Raw genomic sequence first — 23,760 nt, 5'->3', positions numbered from 1 at the left:
AATTTATTCGAGGGTGTAATTTACCACAGGTGTCAGATGAAGAAAGGCGAAGTTAAATGAGCCTTTTTCGGCAGCCGAGGTACAGGCTGCCATTAAGGGTCTTAAATTGCATAAATCACCAGGGCCAGATGGTTATAGTGGGGAGTTTTATAAATTATTGAGTGATCCGGTCTTGGGAATTTTGTGCGATCACTTTGAGGCGGTGGTGGGAAGAGGGTCTTTTTCCAAGGATGCTAATCAGGCATTGATTACAGTTCTTACCAAGGCTGGGAAGGATCCCCTGCAGCCGGGATCGTATCACCCCATCTCGCTTATCAACGTTGATCTCAAGTTGTTTGCGAGGGTTTTAGCAGAACGACTTGCAAGGGTGGTTCCGAATTTGGTAGTGGATGATCAAGTGGGGTTTGTGAAAGGAAGGCACGCTGGAGTAAATGTGCGTAAGCTCATAGTTGGTCTGGAGAGGTGTGTGCAGTTGCGTATTCCCGCTTTGGCCATTAGCTTCGACTGAGAAGGCCTTTGATAGAGTAGAATGGTCTTTCCTGTTTGCTCTGCTGGGCTTTTATGGAATCCCTGGTTTTTTCTTACAGGCCATACAGGCATTGTATGCTAATCCCTCGGCGGCTCTTATGATCAATGGGGCTCAATCGGAGTTTTTTAAGCTATGGAGGGGGACTCGGCAGGGCTGCCCTCTTTCACCTTTGCTGTATATTTTATTTTTGGAACCTCTTTTGGTGAGGCTAAGGGCGGCTGAGCGAATACCGGGGATAGCACTGCAGCAGGGATGCGCCCCACTCAAATGTATGGCTTTTGCGGACGATATTATGCTTTTGGTGACTGAGCCTAGCACAGCTTGGAAACCGGTATTGCAGCTGTTTGGGGAATTTGGATTGTTGTCTGGGCTCAAATTAAATGTATCCAAATCGGAGGCGTTGGCAGTTAATGTTAACTTAGAGGAGTTGGGGGTGGATTTTCCTCTAAAGATGGCAGAGGGCGCTTTGAGGTATTTGGGAACACATGTGGCGGTGGACTCGAGCAAACTCTATGAGTTAAATGTGGGCCCGCTCTTACGGAAGACGGTAGATTGCTTACGTATGTGGACGGGACTTCCTATAGGGTTGGTCGGACGTATCTTTTTATATAATATGATTATAGTGCCTAGGTGGCTCTATGTGTTGCAGACATTACCGCTTTGGCTGAGGGAGACTGATTTGAGGAAACTTTACAAAGCATTGAATTCTTTTTTGTGGAGGGGTAAGAGGGCGCGGGTACCGTTGACCACACTTATGAATCCTAGGTCTAAAGGAGGGTTGGGACTCTTGGATTTGCGGCAGTATAACGGGCTGCGGTATGAGACATATTCGAGATTGGCTGTTGGGTACGTCGGGTTATACGCCATTTGAGGTGGAGTCGAGCTGTATGTATCCTTTGTCGGCACCCTATTTACTTCATGCTCGGGCGGACAAGTTTGCAGGAGAAATATAAGCAGCACGTAGTGTGGAGATATATGAGACTGGTGTGGAGGGCCTTGTGTCGCATGTTTGGAGGTGTGAGTGTGGTGTCACCTTTTCTGCCCCTGACGGGTAATTTGGATTTTTCACCCGGGGTTGAGTGCGATAAGTTTGTGGGTTGGGAGAGGGAGGCGGGGATTCGATGGATAGGTGACTTGTTAGATTTGGAGGGGAAGATGCTTCCTTTTAAGACTTTGAGTGAGAAGCATGGGTGGGGAGGTCTAGAGCTGTTCAAGTTTCTGCAGGTGCAGCATTATGTGGGCTCGTTACCTGGAACTCAGCTTGAACCGGTTTTTACCCAGAGGGTAATGGAGGGTTTAAAACTAGAGGATGATGCACACCCGAGGTTATCCTCTTACATGCGTGTTCTTTGTGAGCTGCGGCCCGAGGTTTCTCTGCAACATGTGGTGGAGGCTTGGGCGGCTGACTTGCATGGGTTGGTAACTATGGGGATTATTCAGGAATTCCTGGCCAACATTGTGCGGACTTCTATTAATGAGCTACACAGGGAGCAGGAATATAAATTCCTTTTCAGAATGCATATAGCGCCCAAAAGAGCTTTTCGAGCTGGATTTGCAGAGTCGGGACATTGTCCTAAGTGTGGGATGGATGCTGCCTCCCTGGGGCATATGTATTGGGCCTGCAAAGAGACACAATTGTTTTGGGTGGGGGTCCGGGGTTTTTTATCCACTTGTTTGGGTAGGCCCATGCCACATCAGCCAATTAGTCTCTTGTTTTATGATAAGGCTGGGTTATTATTGGACTCAGTGGCACAATACTTGTTTGTGACAAAGGCACTTATGTTAGCAAAGAAGGTAATACTGGTGCACTGGCGTATGCATGGAGCTCCCTCAATCAATATGTGGAAGACCTTTATGTTTGAAATGGCACTTTTTGAGCGGCATGGAGTGGACCAGAGGGCGGAGGCTCAATGGACAGGCTTTTAAAACATCTGGGAGCCCTATTGGCTTAGTATCTCGCATAGAGAACGTAGTCTGCTCCTCAATGGGTAAAAGTGACTTGGGGGGCTGGAGACCTCGGGGGGGGGGGGTGATATCATGTTTGCATGTTTACAGTTTTTATTTACAGCTGTGTATACTTTGTATATCACCTCTATAACACTTGTCATTATTACTACTAGAGTAGATGATTGTGTATCCTGTAGGATGTCCCCTGGGTCTGAATCCTGGTATTGGGGAAGATGAAGTGCAGGAATACGGTAGTGAAGGGAGTGAGGTTTGTCTGGTCTTGTCCTGGGAGGGAGGGAGGGAAGGTATGGGGGGGGGGGGGGTGGTGAAAACCTAGAAAATTGCTGCTGGAGTTTAATAGTGGTTGGTTAGGATGTTACTCTTTCCTATGTGAACTTGTATTTTGTATTTTGTGATGGCGGTCTGTTATGATTTTGCAATTTGATTGTACAAGTTTGTTTTTCTTGTGCTGAATGTTGAAGCACTACCATCTATGTACTTTGGATAACTGAGTTGTGAACTCCAAATAAAGATATATTTAAAAAATAATAATAATAAAATAAACTTTTATCTATGTCGCACAGTTCCTGTGGCATTTCCTCCATTCCTTGTCTATCTCTGTTATTTTCTGTTCACTAAAATGCAATAAGAACAGGATTTTGTATCATGTATTGGCATACCCTACCCTGCAACAGCCATGTGAAAAATGTTTCTCCGAGGACAAGCAGGCTGTTTGTTCTCACGACTGGGTTGACGTCCACGGCAGCCCCCACCAACCGGAAGAAAACTTCATGGGCGGTCCCGCACGCAGGGCACGCCCACCGCGCATGCGCGGCCGTCTTCCCGCCCGTGCGCGACCGTTCCCGCTCAGTTTTTTTCTATTCCGCGCTGGAGAGAGACATGTTATCATCTCTCTGTCAGCCCCGGAAACCGGATTGCGTTTGCGAATTTTTTCTATCGCTTTAAAAAAAAAAGAAGTTTTCTTTTCGGGTGTGCTTTTCACCGCCACCATCGACGACTTTGACTTCGCCGACACGATTTTTCCATCGATATCCTCGAAGGTCCCGAGCGGATTCAAAAAGTGTGGTCGGTGCGGCCGGCAGATCTCGCAAACCGATACCCACGCTTGGTGCCTCCAGTGCCTCGGCCCGGAGCTTAAGGAAGTGGACACAGGTGGCGAGGCAAATTCTTCGGGACCGTCTTTTCGGAACTTGCGCCAGCCCTTCGACGTTGACTTCGACGGCATCGGTGTCGACGGCCGGATCTTCGGTACCGGTACCGATGTCGACGAAATCGGCGCCGACTCTGGCACCGACCCCAGGAGTACAGGTACCGTTGGCCCGCCGGCCTGCTGTTGACGGCGGGGATGAGCGGCCGCGCGGGCAGTCGGCCCCGGCCACTCCCTCTACCCAGGGCCATCGGGACCGAACCGTGTTTGATCCGATTCCTCGAGGCCGGGGGGGGGGGGGGGGGTTCTACCTCCTCTTCGTCTCTGCCGCCGAGCGCCGATGATGGCCATTGAAAGAAAGCAAAGAAACACCGTCATCGGTCGCCCACGGTGCACGGGACTGCCAGCTCCGGTACCTCAAGGGATGACTCGATGCCCAGGAAGCGGCAGTGCCGAGAGGAGCGTTCCCCCTTGGTTGAAGAGGTGTCGCTGCGTCAGTCCGCGGGTACTTCGGTACCGTCTCCTGGACCCGAGCAGCTTCCGACACCCACACCGGCCCCCCTGCCTTTCCCGACAGCGGGCCTTGACGAGTGCCTCCGAGCCATCCTTCCGGGGATTCTGGAAGGGCTGATATGCCGGGCTCTGCCGGCACCGGGGTGCTTGAGCCCCCGGCTCCGTTAATGGAGGCGCCGGTGTGCTCTAGCCCGATGCCGAGGCCGCCGACGCCGCTTGTGGCACCGGTGTCGACCGCCACGCAGGTGGAGTCGACGTCGATGGAGGGAGCTTCGTCCCCACCGGCGCGGGAGTCCACCGCTCGATGCCATCATCGAGGACGTGGTTCCTCGCAGTCGAGACGGGCCCGGTTGAGGTCTGAGCTGCAAGAGCTCATGTCTGACACCGAGGAAGAGGAGGCCTCATGGGGGGAGGAGGAGGACCCCAGATATTTCTCCTCAGAGGAGTCTGTGGGCCTTCCCTCCGACCCCACTCCTTCACCGGAGAGGAAGCTCTCGCCCCCTGAGAGTCTCTCCTTTGCCTCCTTTGTCAGGGATATGTCTATTTGCATTCCCTTTCCCGTGGTCACTGTGGATGAGCCGAGGGCTGAGATGCTCGAAGTCTTCGACTATCCATCACCACCTAGAGAGTCTTCCACAGTGCCGTTGCACAATGTCCTCAAAGAGACACTGCTTCGGAACTGGCTGAAGCCATTATCTAATCCCACCATCCCCAAGAAAGCGGAGTCCCAATACAGGATCCACTCTGACCCAAAGTTGATGCGGCCTCAATTGCCTCATGACTCGGCGGTCGTGGACTCTGCTCTCAAGAGAGCACGGAGTTCGAGGGATACCGCCACGGCGCCCCCAGGGCGGGAGTCTCGCATTCTGGACTCGTTTGGGAGGAAGGCCTACCAATCGTCCATGCTCATGACCCGCATCCAGTCATACCAGCTCTACACAAGCATTCACATGCGGAACAATATGAGGCAACTGGCGGACCTGGTCGACAAGCTCCCCCCGGAGCAGTCCAGGCCTTTTCAGGAGGTGGTCAGGCAGCTGAAGGCGTGCAGAAAGTTCCTGTCCAGGGGTATCTATGACACCTGTGATGTGGCATCTCGAGCTGTGGCCCAAGGTATAGTGATGCGCAGACTCTCCTGGCTGCGTGCCTCTGACCTGGACAACCGTACCCAGCAGCGGCTGGCGGATGTCCCTTGCCGGGGGGATAACATTTTCGGCGAGAAGGTCGAGCAGTTGGTAGACCAACTACATCAGCGGGAAACCGCCCTCGACAAGCTCTCCCACCGGGCGCCTTCAACATCTACCTCTGCAGGTGGACGTTTTTCCCGGGCCCGGCAGGCTGCACCCTACGCCTACAGCAAGCATAGGTACACTCAGCCGGCCCGAAGGCCTCCTCAGGCACAGGGAAAGTCCCAGCGCGCTCGTTCCCGTCAACAGCGTGCGCCTAAGCAGCCCCCTGCGCCTCCACAGCAAAAGCCGGGGACGGGCTTTTGACTGGCTCCATGGGAACATAGCCGCCATCAAAGTGTCCGTGCCGGACGACCTGCCGGTCGGGGGGAGGTTGAAAGCTTTTCACCAAAGGTGGCCTCTTATAATCTCCAACCAGTGGGTTCTCCAAATAGTGCGGTGCAGATACACCCTGAATTTGGTCACCACCCCACCAAATTGCCCACCGGGAGCCCAATCCTTCAGCTCCCATCACAAGCAGATACTTGCAGAGGAACTCTCCGTCCTTCTCAGCGCCAATGCGGTCGAGCCTGTGCCACCCGGGCAGGAAGGGCAGGGATTCTATTCCAGGTACTTCCTTGTGGAAAAGAAAACAGGGGGGATGCGCCCCATCCTAGACCTGAGAATCCTGAACAAAGATCTGGTCAAAGAAAAGTTCAGGATGCTTTCCTTGGGCACCCTTCTACCCATGATTCAGAAAGACGATTGGCTATGTTCCCTGGATTTAAAGGATGCTTATACTCATATCCCAATACTGCCAGCTCACAGACAGTATCTCCGATTCCGTCTGGGGACACGGCACTTTCAGTATTGTGTGCTGCCCTTTGGGCTCGCCTCTGCACCACGGGTGTCCACGAAGTGTCTCGTGGTGGTTGCGGCGTATCTACGCAAGCTGGGGGTGCACGTGTTCCCATATCTCGACGATTGGCTGGTCAAGAGCACCTCAGAGGCAGGAGCTCTTTGGTCCATGCAATGCACTATTCACCTTCTGGAGCTGCTGGGGTTTGTGATAAATTACCCGAAGTCCCATCTCCAGCCAGTCCAATCTCTGGAATTCATAGGAGCTCTGCTGAATTCTCAGACGGCTCAGGCCTTTCTTCCCAAAGCAAGGGCGCAGAATCTTCTGTCCCTCGCTTCCCAGACCAGAGCGTCTCAGCAGGTCACAGCTCGGCAGATGTTGAGACTCCTGGGTCATATGGCCTCCACGGTTCATGTGACTCCCATGGCTCGCCTTCACATGAGATCTGCTCAATGGACCCTAGCTTCCCAGTGGTGCCAAGCTACTGGGAATCTAGAAGATGTCATCCGCCTGTCTGCCAGTTGCCGCAATTCGCTGCACTGGTGGACGATTCGGACCAATTTGACCCTGGGACGTCCATTCCAAATTCCGCAGCCCACAAAGGTGCTGACGACAGATGCATCTTGCCTGGGGTGAGGAGCTCATGTCGATGGGCTCCACACCCAGGGACTGTGGTCCCTCCAGGAGCAAGATCTTCAGATCAACCTCCTGGAGCTCCGAGCGGTTTGGAACGCACTGAAGGCCTTCAGAGATCGGCTGTCCTACCAAATTTACCAAATTATCCAAATTCGGACAATCAGGTTGCAATGTATTACATCAACAAGCAGGGGGGCACCGGATCTCGCCCCCTGTGTCAGGAAGCCGTCGGGATGTGGAGTTGGGCTTGCCAGTTCCGCATTCTTCTCAAAGCCATATACCTGGCAGGCATAAACAACAGTCTGGCCGACAGACTGAGCAGAGTCATGCAACCGCATGAGTGGTCGCTCCATTCCAGAGTGGTACGCAAGATCTTCCGAGAGTGGGGCACCCCCTCGGTGGACCTTTTCGCCTCTCAGACCAACCACAAGCTGCCTCTGTTCTGTTCCAGACTACAGGCGCACGGCAGACTGGCGTCGGATGCCTTTCTCCTTCATTGGGAGACCGGCCTCCTGTATGCTTATCCTCCCATACCTTTGGTGGGGAAGACCTTGCTGAAGCTCAAGCAAGACCACGGCACCATGATTCTGATAGCGCCCTTTTGGCCCCGTCAGATCTGGTTCTCTCTACTTCTGGAATTGTCCTCCGAAGAACCGTGGAGATTGGAGTGTTTTCCAACTCTCATTTTGCAGAACGACAGAGCGCTTCTGCACCCCAACCTTCAGTCTCTGGTTCTCACGGCCTGGATGTTGAGGGCGTAGATTTTGCTTCGTTGGGTTTGTCTGAGGGTGACTCCCGCGTCTTGCTTGCCTCTAGAAAGGATTCCACTAAAAAGAGTTACTTTTTCAAGTGGAGGAGGTTTGTCGTTTGGTGTGAGAGCAAGGCCCTAGAACCTCGTTCTTGTCCTGCACAGAACCTGCTTGAATGCTTTCTGCACTTACCAGAGTCTGGTCTCAAGACCAACTATGTAAGGAATCACCTCAGTGCGATTAGTGCTTACCATTATCGTGTAGAGGGTAAAGCCATCTCTGGAGAGCCTTTAGTCGTTCGATTTATGAGAGGCTTGCTTTTGTCAAGGCCCCCTGTCAAGCCTCCTGCATTGTCATGGGATCTCAACGTAGTCCTCACCCAGCTGATGAAACCTCCTTTTCAGCCACTGAATTCTTGCCATCTGAAGTACTTGACCTGGAAGGTCATTTTCTTGGTGGCAGTTACTTCAGCTCGTAGAGTCAGTGAGCTTCAAGCCCTGGTAGCTCATGCTCCTTATACCAAATTTCACCATAACAGAGTAGTACTCCGCACTCACCCTAAATTCCTGCCAAAGGTGGTGTCAGAGTTCCATCTTAACCAGTCAATTGTCTTGCCAACATTCTTTCCCAGACCGCATACCCGCCCTGCTGAACATCAGTTGCACACATTGGACTGCAAGCGAGCATTGGCCTTCTATCTGGAGCGGACACAGCCCCACAGACAGTCCGCCCAATTGTTTATTTCTTTCGACCCCAATAGGAAGGGGGTTGCTGTCGGGAAACGCACCATCTCCAATTGGCTAGCATATTGCATTTCCTTCACTTATGCCCAGGCTGGGCTGGCTCTTGAGGGTCATGTCACGGCTCATAGTGTTAGAGCCATGGCAGCGTCAGTGGCCCACTTGAAGTCAGCCACTATTGAAGAGATTTGCAAGGCTGCGACGTGGTCATCTGTCCACACATTCACATCACATTACTGCCTCCAGCAGGATACCCGACGCGACAGTCGGTTTGGGCAGTCGGTGCTGCAGAATCTGTTTGGGGTTTGAATCCATCTCCACCCTCCAGGACCCGATTTTATTCTGTTCAGGCTGCACTCTCAGTTAGTTGTTCTTCGTAGGTCAATTTTGTGTTATGCCCTCGCCGTTGCGAGGTTCAATTGACCTGGGTTCTTGTTTTGAGTGAGCCTGAGAGCTAGGGATACCCCAGTCGTGAGAACAAGCAGCCTGCTTGTCCTCGGAGAAAGCGAATGATACATACCTGTAGCAGGTGTTCTCCGAGGACAGCAGGCTGATTGTTCTCACCTACCCTCCCTCCTCCCCTTTGGAGTTGCGTTTTGCTCATTCCTTTGCTTGTCATTCAACTGAGCGGGAACGGTCGTGCACGGGCGGGAAGACGGCCGCGCATGCGCGGTAGGCGTGCCCTGCGTGCGGGACCGCACACGAAGTTTTCTTCCTGTTGGTGGGGGCTGCCGTGGACGTCAACCCAGTCGTGAGAACAATCAGCCTGCTGTCCTCGGAGAACACCTGCTACAGGTATGTATCATTCGCTATCCCAGAAATCCTTAGAAAATGAAGTTGAAAGAAAGATTAAATGGAATAAGTTGGTAGAATTAAGGTCTGCTCCCCTGCCCCTGTACTTCTGAAGCTATCCTAAATACTGTCCCCCAAATTCTATAAATGGTGCCAAAAGTTAGAGAATAGGGCAAGTTATATGTGTAATATTATTAAGTAATTGGCACTATATTGGCAAATAGTTTATGATAAATACTGATCATTGTCTTTAAACATGCACTAATAGGCACTAATTTGCTGTTGGATGTGTTAGCCTGTGTATAAATGCTAACTTCTTTTGTGGGCTAATCCAAAGGAGGCATTAACATGTCAGGGGTGTTCTGACTAATCTTGCGTGTGCTTTATAGAGTAGTTGAATGTATGTGCCAAACTGCCATATTTAGGCACCACCATTTATGACAGCCATAGACATGGCATAAGTGGTTGTAACTAAAGTTTGGTGCTTAACTGTGAACTTATAGTTTTTATATCCTTTCTACTACCCCACATCCATTCCTTTCCATCTTTCTACTCCTACCTCCCAACGCGCTTTTTCATTCTGAACCAGGGGTGTGCTGGTAAATTTTTAACAACAGGCTCTTTCTCCAGACGTAGCCAGCTCTGCAGTTGGAAGGGGTGGGGGGGGGGGGGGGTGGAGAGCAAAACTTGCCTTTCTCTACTCCCTCCCTTCGTGCGGGCACGCTAGGCATACCTTTGCTGGCAGTCCATGGCAGCCAATAAATGGACTGCCACCACTCCCAACATCTTGCTCTGAGCAGCATGCTAGTGGTCTAGTGGTTAGGGTGGTGGACTCTGGTCCTGAGGAACTGAGTTTGATTCCCACTTCAGGCACAGGCAGCTTCTTGTGACTCTGGGCAAGTCACTTAACCCTCCATTGCCCCAGGTACAAATAAGTACCTGTATATAATATGTAAGCCGCATTGAGCCTGCCATGAGTGGGAAAGCACAGGGTACAAATGTAACAAAAAAAAAAAACTTCTTTCACATGCTCGAGAAGTCCCAGCCTGCTGCTCAGAGATGGAAACAAAGAGCGGGGAGCAGCAGCAGTCTATTTACTTGGCTGGCAGGGCTCAGCATCCCCACCAGTAAAGTAAAAGAGAATTCAGCAGGGGGCCCAAGCCCACATTTTGAGAGCCAGTTGTTAAAGTAGTCATGGAGGGCCCTACTTTAACAACTGGCTCCCAAAATCCTTAAAAACTTAACAACCGGCTCTTGCGAGCCTGTGAGAGCCTGCTCCAGCACACCACTGTTCTGAACCCAATTCCTCCTATGTTTAACTTACTTTCCGTTAACCCCATTAGTTTTGCATTTACCACAAACTGTATATTCTTCTTACGACTTTATAATTATTTATATTATTACTATGTAAGCCGCATTGAGCCTGCCATGTGTGTGAAAGCACGGGGTACAAATATAATAAATAAATAGTATTCTATAGCAGTTTGGCATGCATTTCTGGCATTATAGAAAACTAGCTTAGCACCTGACTTTTTTAGCAACCCATATAGAATTTACCCCATAAGCTCTGGTGTAACAGCCTTCAAAAACGCACACCAAATTAATTGACCCTACTGGTGTTAAATTATAATGAGTCACATAATGACAAGATAAATACAACAGTTTCTTTTAGTTCCCTCTGATGGTTAGTGCATTTCAAAAGAACTCCCAGACAAAGTCGTGAAAAAGCATACATCAGGGGTTGGTGGTGACAGCATTGAGTTAAGGGGATGTTTCTCATCAGCAAGAACTGACACTTGTCTAGATAGAAGGGACAATACATAGAGAAAATTACAAAAAAAAGTCCTTGAGAAAAACCTGCTGCCTTGTGCAAGAAAGCAGAACCTGGAATAGTAGTTTAGTTTTCTGCAAGATGACCCAAAGCTCACGGCTAAAGCTACAGTGGCATGGTTAAGGGCACAAATATAAATATCCTTGAGTGATCTAATCAAAACCCCACCTAAATCCAATCTGAAATTTGTGTTATGACTTGGATTTCCATCCATCTGTACCAAAAATCTTGTCTCTTTGATATTCGTGAATACAGAATACAATGTGAGGGATCATGTAAATAAAAATGGTCTAATGTTACCAAATCTAGGTGTGCAAAGTTGGTGAAGACCTATCACAACAGACTAGCAACTGTAATTGCTGCCAAAGGTGCTTCCACTAAGAGGTGTGGAGACTTATCCAGTTGTTGCATTTCAGATTTGTGTTTTGGGTATATTCTTTATCCTCCAGTAAAACGTTTTTTTCTCTTGAAATATATGGCGCCAGAAAAATCTGTGTTTTAAAAAATACACCTAAACTTATTCTCTAAAGTATGCCTACATTTTATAGAATAGGCTTACATTTCTGTGTGGTATATAAAATATGCTGAGCGCCTCTCCACAGAACCAAATTTGGTTGCATCCATTTAGGCCATGTTTTACTTGGCATAAATCCTGGTGCCTAAATCAGACACAGAACGGGTGTATTCTATAATAATGTGTATAGATTTTAGAAATGCCCATGCTCCTCTCATGGCCACACCCCCTTTTCAAGTGTGATTTAGAATTTACGTGCCCACGTTATAAAATACTTAATGCCAATTAGTTATAATTGCTTAACATCCAATTAACAGTGCTAATTAGCTAGTTAACCAATTAAGGTACGCACATTGTTATAGAATATGCTTCGATTTCCACACAGAGATTGAGTTGCAATATGTAGAATTTGGGGGATGGTGTTGGTGAATAGAAAAAAACAATCTCACCTCATTTAAATGCCTGCACATCTGATGCACTGAGAAAATGTGAAAGACATTCTAGGGATTATAGAGTTTCTGTAACCACTGCAATTGAATCAGGGCACTGTTGCACCAGTTCTTATTGGATCTGTTTGCATGCTTTTAATATGCTACTCGGAAAAAATGAGTGTATCACAAGCATCTATAGGGAAGAAGTTTTTTTCTAGTTTACACAATGGTTCTCAAACCTGGTCCTGGAGGTATGCCAGCCAGCCAGTCAGGTTTTCAGGATCTCCACAATGAGTATTCATGAGAGAGATTTGCATGCACTAAAGGTAATGCATGCACATCTCTCTCAGGAATACTCATTGTGGAGATCCTGAAAACCTCACTGGCTGGCATGCCTCCAGGACCAGGTTTGGAAAATGCTGAGTTAAGGGATGGGCGAAGGAAAATGTACAGGCCTATTACTGTGACCATAAATAGGCCTGTACATTTTCCTTCGCCCATCAAAGATTGTGAAACTATGAGAAATAAAATCAATAGAAAAAAATTAATCACAGAAAACAAAATAGCTATGAAAGCGGCATTGTTGGTTTTCAGCAAGTTCCAATGTAACATTCATCTCAACCCCTCTTTTCCCAATATACATAAAGCAGTCCTCACCAAATTAGTGTTTCTAAAATGCTTTAACGTCAAGTCCTATTTGATTTGCAAATAGAAACATGCTAATATGAAATATAATAGTTTGTGTATCTCAATTGTTTCCCTACAGATTACATTCGTACTTTTACTTGGGATAAAAAGCTTGAAATGGTTGTGAAATCAACAGGAATTCTGGGCGGACAAGGTGAGAGTAAAGAAGAGCTTGAAAACTTTTATTCCTTGCAGGATTCTAGTTTTCAGGTTTTGCTAGTTGATGGTTATTGGAGTTCCTGGTGTTTCTGGGTCTCAGTCATTTTCAGCACTATAGGCTCTATATACAGCATCATGATTTCATGGAAATTGACAGATCTCCCACAATATCCCTTGCCATTCAAGCTTGGCACTTTGGTGGGGGCAAGAAATATTGTTAGTATACTGCAAATTGGAGTTGCATAAGAAATTTTTTTCTCTTAGAAAGTAACATTCTTTATTTTGCACTGCTGTGGTATGGTTGTATGTATGTGCATTTGACTAAACCCATCAGTCTCATCACCTTTGCCTCTGTTTTTCTGTCTCCACCCTTGTAATGTATGCATACACCCTATTCAAGAAAGGCTCACTGGGTTAGAAAGATTAAATAATACTTATCTATGCAAGGGTGGTAGAAATCCTTTTCCTAGCGGGGGGGGGGGGGGGGGGGGGGGGAGCAAGCTCACCCCAGCTCCCATCCATTTCTATTTTTCCATTTTGCTCGCACCTTTTTCAGTAGTAGCTCAAGGTGAGTTACATTCAAGTATACTGGATATTTCTTGTCCCAGGAGGGCTCACAGTCTAAGTTTGTACCTGAGGCAATGGAGGGTTAAGTGACTTGCCCAAGATCACAAGGAGCAGCAGTGGGATTTGAACTGGCCACCTCTGGATGCAAGACCAGTGCTCTAACCACTAGGCCAGTCCTCCACTCCTTCCCAATTTGAACGTAGTTTTATATAAATCATATACAATATAAGCATCTGTCTTCCTTCTTCCAAATTTAAACCCCTCCTTCAGTCCTCAACATCCAGCTATCTCCAAGCCCAAGCACCCTCTCCCACTTGCCCTCTTGTTAGCCCCCTTCTGCCAGGCCCAGTATGAGATCCTTTCTTGCACTCTAATCCCTTAGTTCCTGTCCTTTCTCCTATTCCTAGTCCACATGTTAGATCTGAGTGTTCTACCACTTGCCCCCAATATCAACTCCCTTCCGTTACTCTTACCATCTGCCAGTGTAAGCTCCCTTTTACATACCCAGCAATGCATCAGACCCATATGCCATATCCTACCTTTCCCCCTTGTAAGCCCCGAGATCCCAGTACCCTTTTCACATTCTCAACATCAGCCCCCTTCTACCTGCCCAGCATTGCTGCAGAACAGAAAGCTCATTTCTTTGCTCTAACCTCTCTGTCTCTGCTTTGGCCGCCATCACCACCCAGGAGTTGAAAGCAGAGAGTAACTACTTCCTGTATGGCATAAGAAACAGGAAAAAGTTGCTGTCTGATTTTAACAGCCCACATGATGCTAGCAGTCAGAGGACAGACAGAGCAGCTGGAGTGAAGAACAAGCTCGCTGCTTTGCAGTAGACTTAGAGGTGCTGGGGCAGGTAGAAGCAGCGGACACGGCATGAATTATTGTGGTGATGCCAGGGCTCATGTGGCCTCCTCCCCCTGCATTTCCATGCATCACTCGCTCATATATATTCATTAGGGATAGCCTGAAAACCTTGGCCCGCTGGCAGCCCTCGAGGGTTGGGAGTGAAGACAAAGGACTTAAGAGGTCCTGTTGGACCAGTTGTTTTTTCACAAACCAGTGTGTAGCCTAGTTATTGTATAAAGTTTTGGAAATCCAGAAAGCAAGTAGTGTTAAATGCCCTTTGTCATTTAAAAATGTTACTTTTGAAATATTAGAACTGAATTTTGTTGAAGATGCTTTCCTACAATTTCAAAAATTCTCATGGAGGAGGTATGTTTGATATCTGTTAGTGTGGGATTTGCTCGTGTTGTGTATGTCAGATGTCTGTCATCATATCATGGATAATATGGACTAAATAGATCCAATCTAAAGCTATTTTGAACATGACTGCTTACCCCAATTCTGTTTAATAGCATAAAAAGCAATAGTTACTTTAAAAGGAAATGCATCATGCAGTGTGTTTCTGCCCGACTTGTATACATTTGAAATATTCTAAAATGCATGCTGGGCATAGTTTCCTTTTAAACAACTGTTGAGAGAAATTCATTCTTTTGTCTCTGATTAGTTATCCCTTTTCACGCTGGTAAAATCTGTTTGATTGGAAGCAAAAAATTTCACTACACATTCTTTTAGTTAAGAACACAGCAGACTAATCCAATGACAATTGATGCTTCTCAGTGGTTTTTTACATAAAAGGAAAGGGGATAGAATTCGATATACTGCCTTTCTACGGTTAGTCAAAGCAGTTTACATATACAGGTACTTATTTTGTACCTGGTGTAATGGAAGGTTAAGTGACTTGCCCGGAGTGACAAGGAAACTCCAGTATGTTTCAGTGTGATTGTGACAACTGAGCATGAAGAAAATGGGTTTCTCTGTGTAAAGCCACTTATCAAAGATTAAATAAGACATCTTGTTCATCAAGCAGTTAGTGGACCTAAGAGAATAAACTTTCAGTGCACCATAAAGCAGATCTCCATCTCTGTTCAATGTTCTACTCCAATCCCTAGAAGTAGCTCTGGTCAAACTTGGTGTTTTGTTTTTTTATATATGCAGATGACATCACTGTACTTCCATTGACCAGTGATTGGACTACTACATTGAGCACATCTCAGTGTGTGAGCAGTTGATTGAGGATTGGATCTTGGCCCAATGGCTTAAATTAAATCAAGACAAAACTAGGTTATGTGGAGAGGTTCATTTGATAGGATTGGGTTTCCCTCAGAGTTTTACCATCAAAACACTTTCACCTTGAGTTTCTATCTAAAATTGTGGAGTAGAGAGAGATAGCTCACTGTCATTTACTCTCTTGTGAAATCTGTAGTACAAAAGGTCTTTTTATATGCTGAAAAAACTGAGAGCAATCCATAATACTTTGAACCAGTGAAATTTAGATTACCAGTCCAGACGTAAATTCTATGTAGAATAGATTGTTGTAATATTATCTATGTTGGATGCTCCAAAGCTTTAATCAGATTAGGTACAGGTCAAACAAAATACAGCGACATGGCTGATATATACATCCCACAAATTCAGTTCTGTTCTCCCATTTTTTTGTGGAACTACACTGGCTCCCAATAAAGCCAGGATGCAGATTGTTATATACTATTATTTTAAAATTATGAATGGTGATGTTCCCAATTATCTATACGATTGGATTGCATTTCTTCAAAAAGGTCTTATTCATAGGACTTGTAACCAGATGTTGTTGTGCTTTCCATTGGTAAGGAGGATTAAATCACATAAGATATTTAATTCCTCGCTCAAGTATCAAGCAGTTTTAGTCTGGAATTCACTTCCATCTCAGATTCGATTACTCCCTGATTATTTAGGAAAATCTGAGAACATTTTTATTTCCAAACCTTTTTTTAAATCCTGCTAAGGTAACCGTTTTTACTACATTCTCTGGCAACAAATTCCAGAGTTTAATTCCACGTTGAGTGAAGAAATATTTCCTCCAATTTGTTTTAAATATACTACTTTCTAGCTTCATTGCATGCCTCCTAGTATTTTTGGAAATAGTAAATAAGCAGTTCATGTCTATCTGTTCCACTCCAGTCATTATTTATAGACCTCTATCATATCCTCCCCCTCAGCCGTCTTTTCTCCAAGCTGAAGAGCCCTAACCACTTCAGCCTTTCATCATAGGGAAGTTGTCCCATCCCCTTATCATTTTCGTTGCCCTTCTCAGTACCATTTCTAATTCCACTATATCTTTTTGAGATGTGACGATCAGAATTGAACACAATATTCTTGGTGCGGTTGCTCCATGAAGCGATACAAAGGCATTATAACGTCCTCATTTTTGTTTTCCATATCTTTCCTAATCCTATATAATAAAATGCACCTCCAACATTCTGAAGCTGACTGCATGGCTGAGGCATTCCTGCTCTCTGTATCCATCTCCTGAATTGACATGTACTTCCGGGTTCGTCACAAGCAGAAGTGACCAACCACACGAGGTTTCTCGGCTTCAGAATGTTGGAGGTGCATTCTATTAAATAGGATTGGTCAGTTCCTTGAAGCACAGCCAGAGCTCAGCGTCCTGCACAGTAACACTCAGACACCAGAGAAAGAGAGGGGGGGGGGGGCCTGACACCAGAGGGAGGGAGGGGGGGGGGCCTGACACCAGAGAGGGGGGTATCTCTGTCACACACACACTGTCTCACACACTCTCTGTCTCTCACAGTCAATGTCTTTCTCTCACTCTCACACACTGTATGTCTCACACTGTATCACATTCACTCTCTATGTGTCACACAGTCACTTACACACTCTCTTGGTCTCATACACTCAGTCTCACAGAGCGTCTGTGTCTCACACACACTCTCTCGCACACACTGTATCTGTGTGAAACACACTCTCTCACACTGTCTCTCACTTAACGCACTTGCACACACTCTCATTCTCTTGGTCGGTGACTCCTAACATGGAACCTTGCATGACGTAGCTATAATTCGGGTTTCTCTTTCCCACATGCATCACTTTGCACTTGCACACATTAAACGTCATCTGCCATTTAGACTCCAGTCTCGTAAGGTCCTCTTGTAATTTTTCCTCCCGCAATTTAACGACTTTGAATAACTTTGTGTCGTCAGCAAATTGAATTACCTCACTAGTTACCCCCATCTCTAGGTCATTTATAAATATGTTAAAAAGCAGCGGTCCCAGCACAGACCCCTAGGGAACCTTTCCAATTTGATGAGGTACTTTGTCAAACACCTTTTGAAAATCCAGGTACACAATGAGGCTCATTTTCAAAGCACTTAGCCTCCCAAAGTTCCATAGAAACCTATGGAACTTAGCCTCCCAAAGTGCTTTGAAAATATGCCTCAAGATCAACCGGCTCTTCTTTATCCACATGTTTGTTCACCTTTTCAAATAAATGTAGTAGATTGCAAGATTTCCCTTCATGAAATCCATGTTGGCTTTGTCTCATTAATCTATGCTTTTGAATATGCTCAGTAATTTTGTTCTTTATAATAGTCTGTACCGTTTTGCCCAGCACCGACATCAGGCTCACCGGTCTATAATTTCCTGGATCACCGCTGGAACTTTTTTAAAAAATCAATGTTACATTGACCACCCTCCAGTTTTCCGGAACCACGCTTGATTTTAAAGCTAAATTACATATTACTAACAGTAGTTCCGCAATTCTATCAGTACTCGGGGATGAATACCATCTGGTCCAGGAGAATTACTACTCTTTAATTTGTCAAATTGCACCATTACATCCTCCAGGTTTATAGAGATTTCATTCATTTTCTCTGACTCGTCAGCTTTGAATACCATTTCTGGCACCGTTATCTCTTCCAAATCTTCCTCGGTGAAGACTGAAGCAAAGAATTCATTTAATCTCTCTGCTATGGTTTTGTCTTCCCTGATTGCCCCTTTTACCCCTCAGTCATCTAGCAGTCCAAACGATTCTTTTGCTGGCTTCTTTCTTTTAGTATATGTAAAAAAATGTTTTGCTATGTGTTTTTGCCTCCAACGCAATCTTTTTTTCAATGTCTCTTTGCCTTCCTTATCAGCGCTTTGCATTTGACTTGACATTCCTTATGCTGTTTATTATTTTTAGTTGGTTCCTTCTTCCATTTTCTGAAGAATTTTCTTTTAGCTCTAATAGCTTCCTTCACCTCACTTTCTAACCATGCCGGCTGTCGTTTGGTCTTCTTTCCTCTTTTTTAATACATGGAATATATTTGGCCTGGGCTTCCAGGATGGTATTTTTGAACAGCATCCAAGCCTGATATAAATTTTTGACTTTCGCAGCTACTCCTCTAAGTCTTTTTTTCACTATTCTTCTCATTTTATCATAGTCTCCTTTTTGAAAGTTAAATGCTAACGTATTGGATTTCCTGTGTGTACTGACTCCAAAGCCGATATCAAATCTGATCATAATATAATCCCCGCTATCAAACGGCCCCATCACTATTACCTCCTGCAGCAGATCATGCGCTCCACTAAGGACTAGGTGTAGAATTTTTTCCTTCTCTTGTTGGCTCCTGTACCCTCTGCTCCATAAAGCAGTCCTTGATTTCGTCAAAGAATTTTACCTTCCTAGCATGCCCCGATGTTACATTTACCCAGTCAATATCGGGGTAATTGAAATCACCCATTATTATTGTGTTGTCCAGTTTGTTAGCCTCCCTACTTTCTGATAACATTTCTACATCCGTCTGTTCATCCTGGCCAGGTGGACGGTAGTACACTCCTATCACTGGACTTTTCCCCTTAACACGTGGAATTTCAATCCATAGGGATTCCAAGATGTGTTTTGTTTCCTGCAGAATTTTCAATCTATTTGATTCAAGGCCCTCCTCAACATACAAAGCTACCCCTCCACCAATTCGATTGACCCAATCACTATGATATAATTTGTACCTTGGTATGACAGTGTCCCACTGGTTATCCTCCTTCCACTAGGTCTCAGACATGCCTATTATATCTAATTTTTCATTTAGTGCAATATATCCTAACTCTCCCATCTTGGCTTTTGCATATAGACATTTCAAACTATGTTGTTCCTATTTACATCTTACTCATTAGTTGACAGTGTTAATTTGTAATCTTTTGTCTGATTTTTTTTACTTAAGGTCACTTGAATCTACTATGGTCTCTTTTACAACCTCGCTATCGGGATACCCTGTCTTCCCTGTTTTGGTGATATGTTTGAAAGATATCTTGTTTCAAAACATTCGTTTTTGAACGATTGTCCGCCTTCCCTCAGGTTCTAGTTTAAAAGCTGCTCTGTCTCCTTTTTAAATGCCAATTTCCAGCAGCCTGGTCCCACCCTGGTTAAGGTGGAGCCCATCCTTCTGGAATAGGCTCCCTCTTCCCCAAAATGTTGCCCAGTTTCTTACAAATCTAAAACCCTCCTCCCTGCACCATCGCCTCATGGGCCCTGCACGTGTTTGGCAGGTGCATTGTAATTCCAGGAATGTTTATCGAGTCGTCTTGAATTTCTGTAATCCGCATAGAACTTTTAAGGTATCTGTGGAATAGAAGTTTGGTATAACATAAACATAAAGCCTAATAAGAGGTTGAACTGATGCATAGTTATTAGATATCTAACATTTAGTCTAAATGCAAAACCCACAACTGAATAATTATCAAGCAATAGCAGGTAAATGAAGTAAAAACTGAGTTATGATCCTACCTCATAACAGTCAGAACTATGTGCTCTCCATGACATTATAATCTATTTGCCCAATCTTAGTTCTCTGACTTCCATGTCAGCAGCAAATTACTTCTATATGACTTTGTGTCCTAGAGGCTGAATTGGGAGGGACATTGGCTAACAAAGACTGGACCAGAATGTCATTAATGCCATGGCACCACTGCAAGACTCTGTTATTTTTTTGTTTGTTAAGGAGGACTGGTCCTAGTTGCTCTATTATAGCAATGGACAGTCAAGAGCGCTAAGCACCAGGGCTCCTTCTGGAACTTCGTATCACAGACTCTAAATCTAGCCATCAAGTGTCAGGTTAATGATGACCACAATTTGCCCATCCTCTGCTTCTTCTTTCTCCAGGAGCTTGGTAGCTGCAGCTAAACCAGTCTGTGGAAGGTTCGATTCAGGAATCGAACGAGGAATGCTCTACATGCAGTGATATTTCTACTGAGACATTTTTCAGCAGGTTCATTATCAAAGGGACATTTCTCAAATACGAGTGCAGCCGCCTATGATCTGGTGATGTGTTGGCAGTTAGAATAAGTCTGAGAATTTCAGATGATACAAAATCCCATCCCTCAAACTTTTTTTTTTTTTTAACTTTAAATTTTTTATTGAAAATTTTTAAAGTGATAACAAATCGCAGCCAGATGGATACATATCTCAACAGTGCTCCAGTATAACAATAAAGTACCTTCTCCCTGATATGAAGATAGAGTACCCACAACCGATATCAGACACCAATTACAATTTAATATCTCTCCAGAATCCTCCCATCCCCCTCGAACCCTCTAAGCAAACTAATAAGCCCACCCCTCCCCCCCCCACCCTAAACCTTCAAAGTTCTCCTATTAGTCGATCTAAATGTGTCCATTCATCTGCGGTAGAATCATAACGCCCTAGTTGGTGATCAGTCAATTTCTCCAATTCTGCTACCAGTTTTATTTTCACCATCCAACTGTGTGACGTGGGTCCACTGCTTTGTTTCCAGTGAGAAGCAATGCTTGTCTTTGCAGCAGCCAGACAGAGCTGTTTGATACGACTCCTGCCATTTTAATCCTCTGCGATTGCCCAGCCAAGAAGACACCACTTAGGGTTGCAAGGAAATAAGATATCTTAGAAAGCAGAATCTCATAACAAGTTGATGACAGCTTCTCATTAGGCTACTTCTCAACTCTGATGATAGCCTGTTGTTATTTTTTTTTAAGTAGGATAGCTGTTTCATGGTTTTTCTTTTCTTTTTCTTTTGAACACTAGGTAAGATGCCAACAGTGGTCTCTCCAGAGCTGTACCGGTCCAGGTTTTGTGAAGCAATGGACAAGTATTTTCTCATGGTACCTGACCATTGGACAGGTTTGGGTTTGAACTGCTGAGCTGGTAGTGAGCTGTAACGTAAATCACAACAGGGAATTTAGTCATTTGAAAGGAGAGTACAGATGGATCCCAAACACTCCTGTGCAGATCTTCATTGAAAGAAAATAACACATCAAGACCTTTACAGCCAGTTTCCCTCTTTTACTGCACTTTAGCAGACCTTTCCTGAGAAGAGAAGGGAAGGACTCAGAAATTGCAGGACACTGCTATATATCCATCTTAAATTAGAGCAATGTCAAGACTTCGTAAGAGGATCCGAAGTCCAAGGCATTGCTTGAAGAGGACAGGAAGGCAGCATGCGAGCTGGTAATCCAAACTTGAAAAAGAGAACATCACACACAAACAGGATCGTATTTGCACAGTTCATCCCAAAGCACTGAAAGGAAATTGAGCCTTTCCAAGTTTTAAAGACACAATGTTTTAGAATACAAACAGTGGTGAAGCCAGTGAACATGCTGTATATTTCACTTTTTGTCTCTGAGAGTAAACAAGGGCACAAATGACTGTGGTTGCTTTTTCTGTAGTTTTTAAACCCGATAGAATTTTCAGACTGAATGCCTGTCATATGTGGAGCAGTGGTTACTTATTGTGACTTATTTTTCTAGAAGCTTAATTTTGAGAGAAGCATTTTTAAGAGCTCTTAATTGTGCTTTGTCCCCTATTTGATGTTATCACTTCCATAATGTAAGCCATTCACAGCACTGTCAATGCAGAAGATACAGCAGCAACACCAGGTGAGGAGAGTGGTTTCCAAAATGCAAGCAAACTGACCTCCTAAATATTCATTGGTTGACATCCATTGTATTGCTGGTTCAGTTATTTGAGAAGCAGAGAGTTAATAGATTTATCCATTGCTTTCTTTAATTTCTAGTTGATAATGGTATTTTGTCTATGCTTTATCTTCATTCGCCTCCTGATCCAAAAAAACAACATGCAACTCATTGCATGCGTAACACCCAGATAGGACAACAGTGAGCCACTGAATCATATAATTCATCTTTATTGACATTTAATGGTATCACTTACATTTTCAGACTTTTGGAAGTCATACAGAGGTTACCTTTTTGTCATTTCAGCAGGTTGAGAAATACAGTATGGGCAATGAAATAAGCTGAAAGATCTACACCCCCTAGACACTGACATAAGATGCAGCCACCTGTTTTCAAAGTGTAGGAAAGGGGGAAATAGTGTTTCCAGTGAACCTAGTTAATCACAAAATCGTGTGTTGTGAAGGATACTTTATAAATAGACTTGCACATTTGTAAATGTTGGTGTCTCAGACCTGAACTAATTTGCACCACTGAGCTGTGGTAGTATTTACAAATTCGGATTTCTAAACATGCATAGAATAAATCCTTTTACCAAACGACTGAATGATCTGAAATGGAGTACTTGTAAAGCAGAGATGTCAACCTAGTCCTTGGGACACATCTAGCTAGTCAGGTTTTTAGGACATCCACAATGAATATGCATGAAAGAGATCTGAATAGAATTGAGTTAGTGCTTGCAAATTTATGCAATGCGTATTCATTGTGAAAATCCTGAAAATGTGACTGACTAGATGTGTCTGAGAACTGGGTTGAGAACCTCTGTTGTAAATATAGTTGGCAAAGATGGGGAAAGCAAGCAATGTCTGATCTTCCTAGTGATGCTGCTTTAAAATGAGCATTCCTGTAAAGAGAGAGCCTGCACATTTCAGTAAAGCTTGTTGTGCAGCATTAAGTGATAATGTATAAACCCTGCATTGTAAAAATGTAAACAGTGGTAGTCTGCAGTCCTGTGATACTGTAAATATGACCTTTCTGGTGTGGCACTGTTGAATGATGCAATTGCTTCATCTCTCTTCTTGCCCTGTTTCAGGAACCTATTAATTTATCTCACATTAGGCTTCTGTAAAGTACTTTGTGTAATTAGCTTTTGTCCAACCAGTGGGTGACAGTAATTGTTATATGGAGGTCAGAATTTAAGGGATTGGGATTTTTTTTTTTGTTTACAAGTACATTAGGTTCTCTCACAGGTTGGATGTTAAGATACTTCAAACATGAAAATCCAAAGAAGTGGAGTGAAACCTGTTGCTTATCTGGGCCTTTATCTGAGAAAGGTTTTATGGAACTTTGGAAGACTAAGTGCTTTGAAAATATGCCTCAATGTGTGAAAGTCCTGAAATTAGATTCATCCCAATAGGCTTATCAGTTGACATAAGTATATATGTACATTTTTTTTTAATGTCCTAGTACAATATTTTCATAACTAGTACTGCATTAAAATGCAACATTTTGAGACAAAATCTTGATAAATTGAAAGTCATCATTCTTTAGAGTTACTACTTGGAAAATTTTGTTGTGGACTCCTTGGATAAATACATTGGACATATTCTTCCATAGCTGTTGATGCTATGGCCAGTTCTCTGCATTTTGCTTTCCTGCATTCTAACAAATTACATCAACAGCTGGGGTGGGTTTTGCTTTGTTTCAAAGAT

At 44.9% G+C, this 23,760-nt stretch overlaps 1 protein-coding gene across 1 annotated transcript in view; it reads left to right on the top strand.

Annotated features, from left to right (window-relative positions):
* Positions 1-23,025, top strand: part of PIKFYVE (phosphoinositide kinase, FYVE-type zinc finger containing) — a 750,252-nt gene extending 727,227 nt beyond the window's left edge. The window contains 2 exon segments of the mRNA XM_030210724.1: positions 12,642-12,716; positions 21,165-23,025. Coding sequence (XP_030066584.1) covers positions 12,642-12,716; positions 21,165-21,280 — 191 coding nt within the window. The 3' untranslated portion in view covers positions 21,281-23,025.
* The last annotated feature ends 735 nt before the right edge of the window (positions 23,026-23,760 follow it).

This window comes from Microcaecilia unicolor, chromosome 7 (assembly GCF_901765095.1).
Source record: "Microcaecilia unicolor chromosome 7, aMicUni1.1, whole genome shotgun sequence".
Lineage (NCBI taxonomy): Eukaryota > Metazoa > Chordata > Amphibia > Gymnophiona > Siphonopidae > Microcaecilia > Microcaecilia unicolor.
This window is presented reverse-complemented; position numbering and strand designations above follow the sequence as displayed.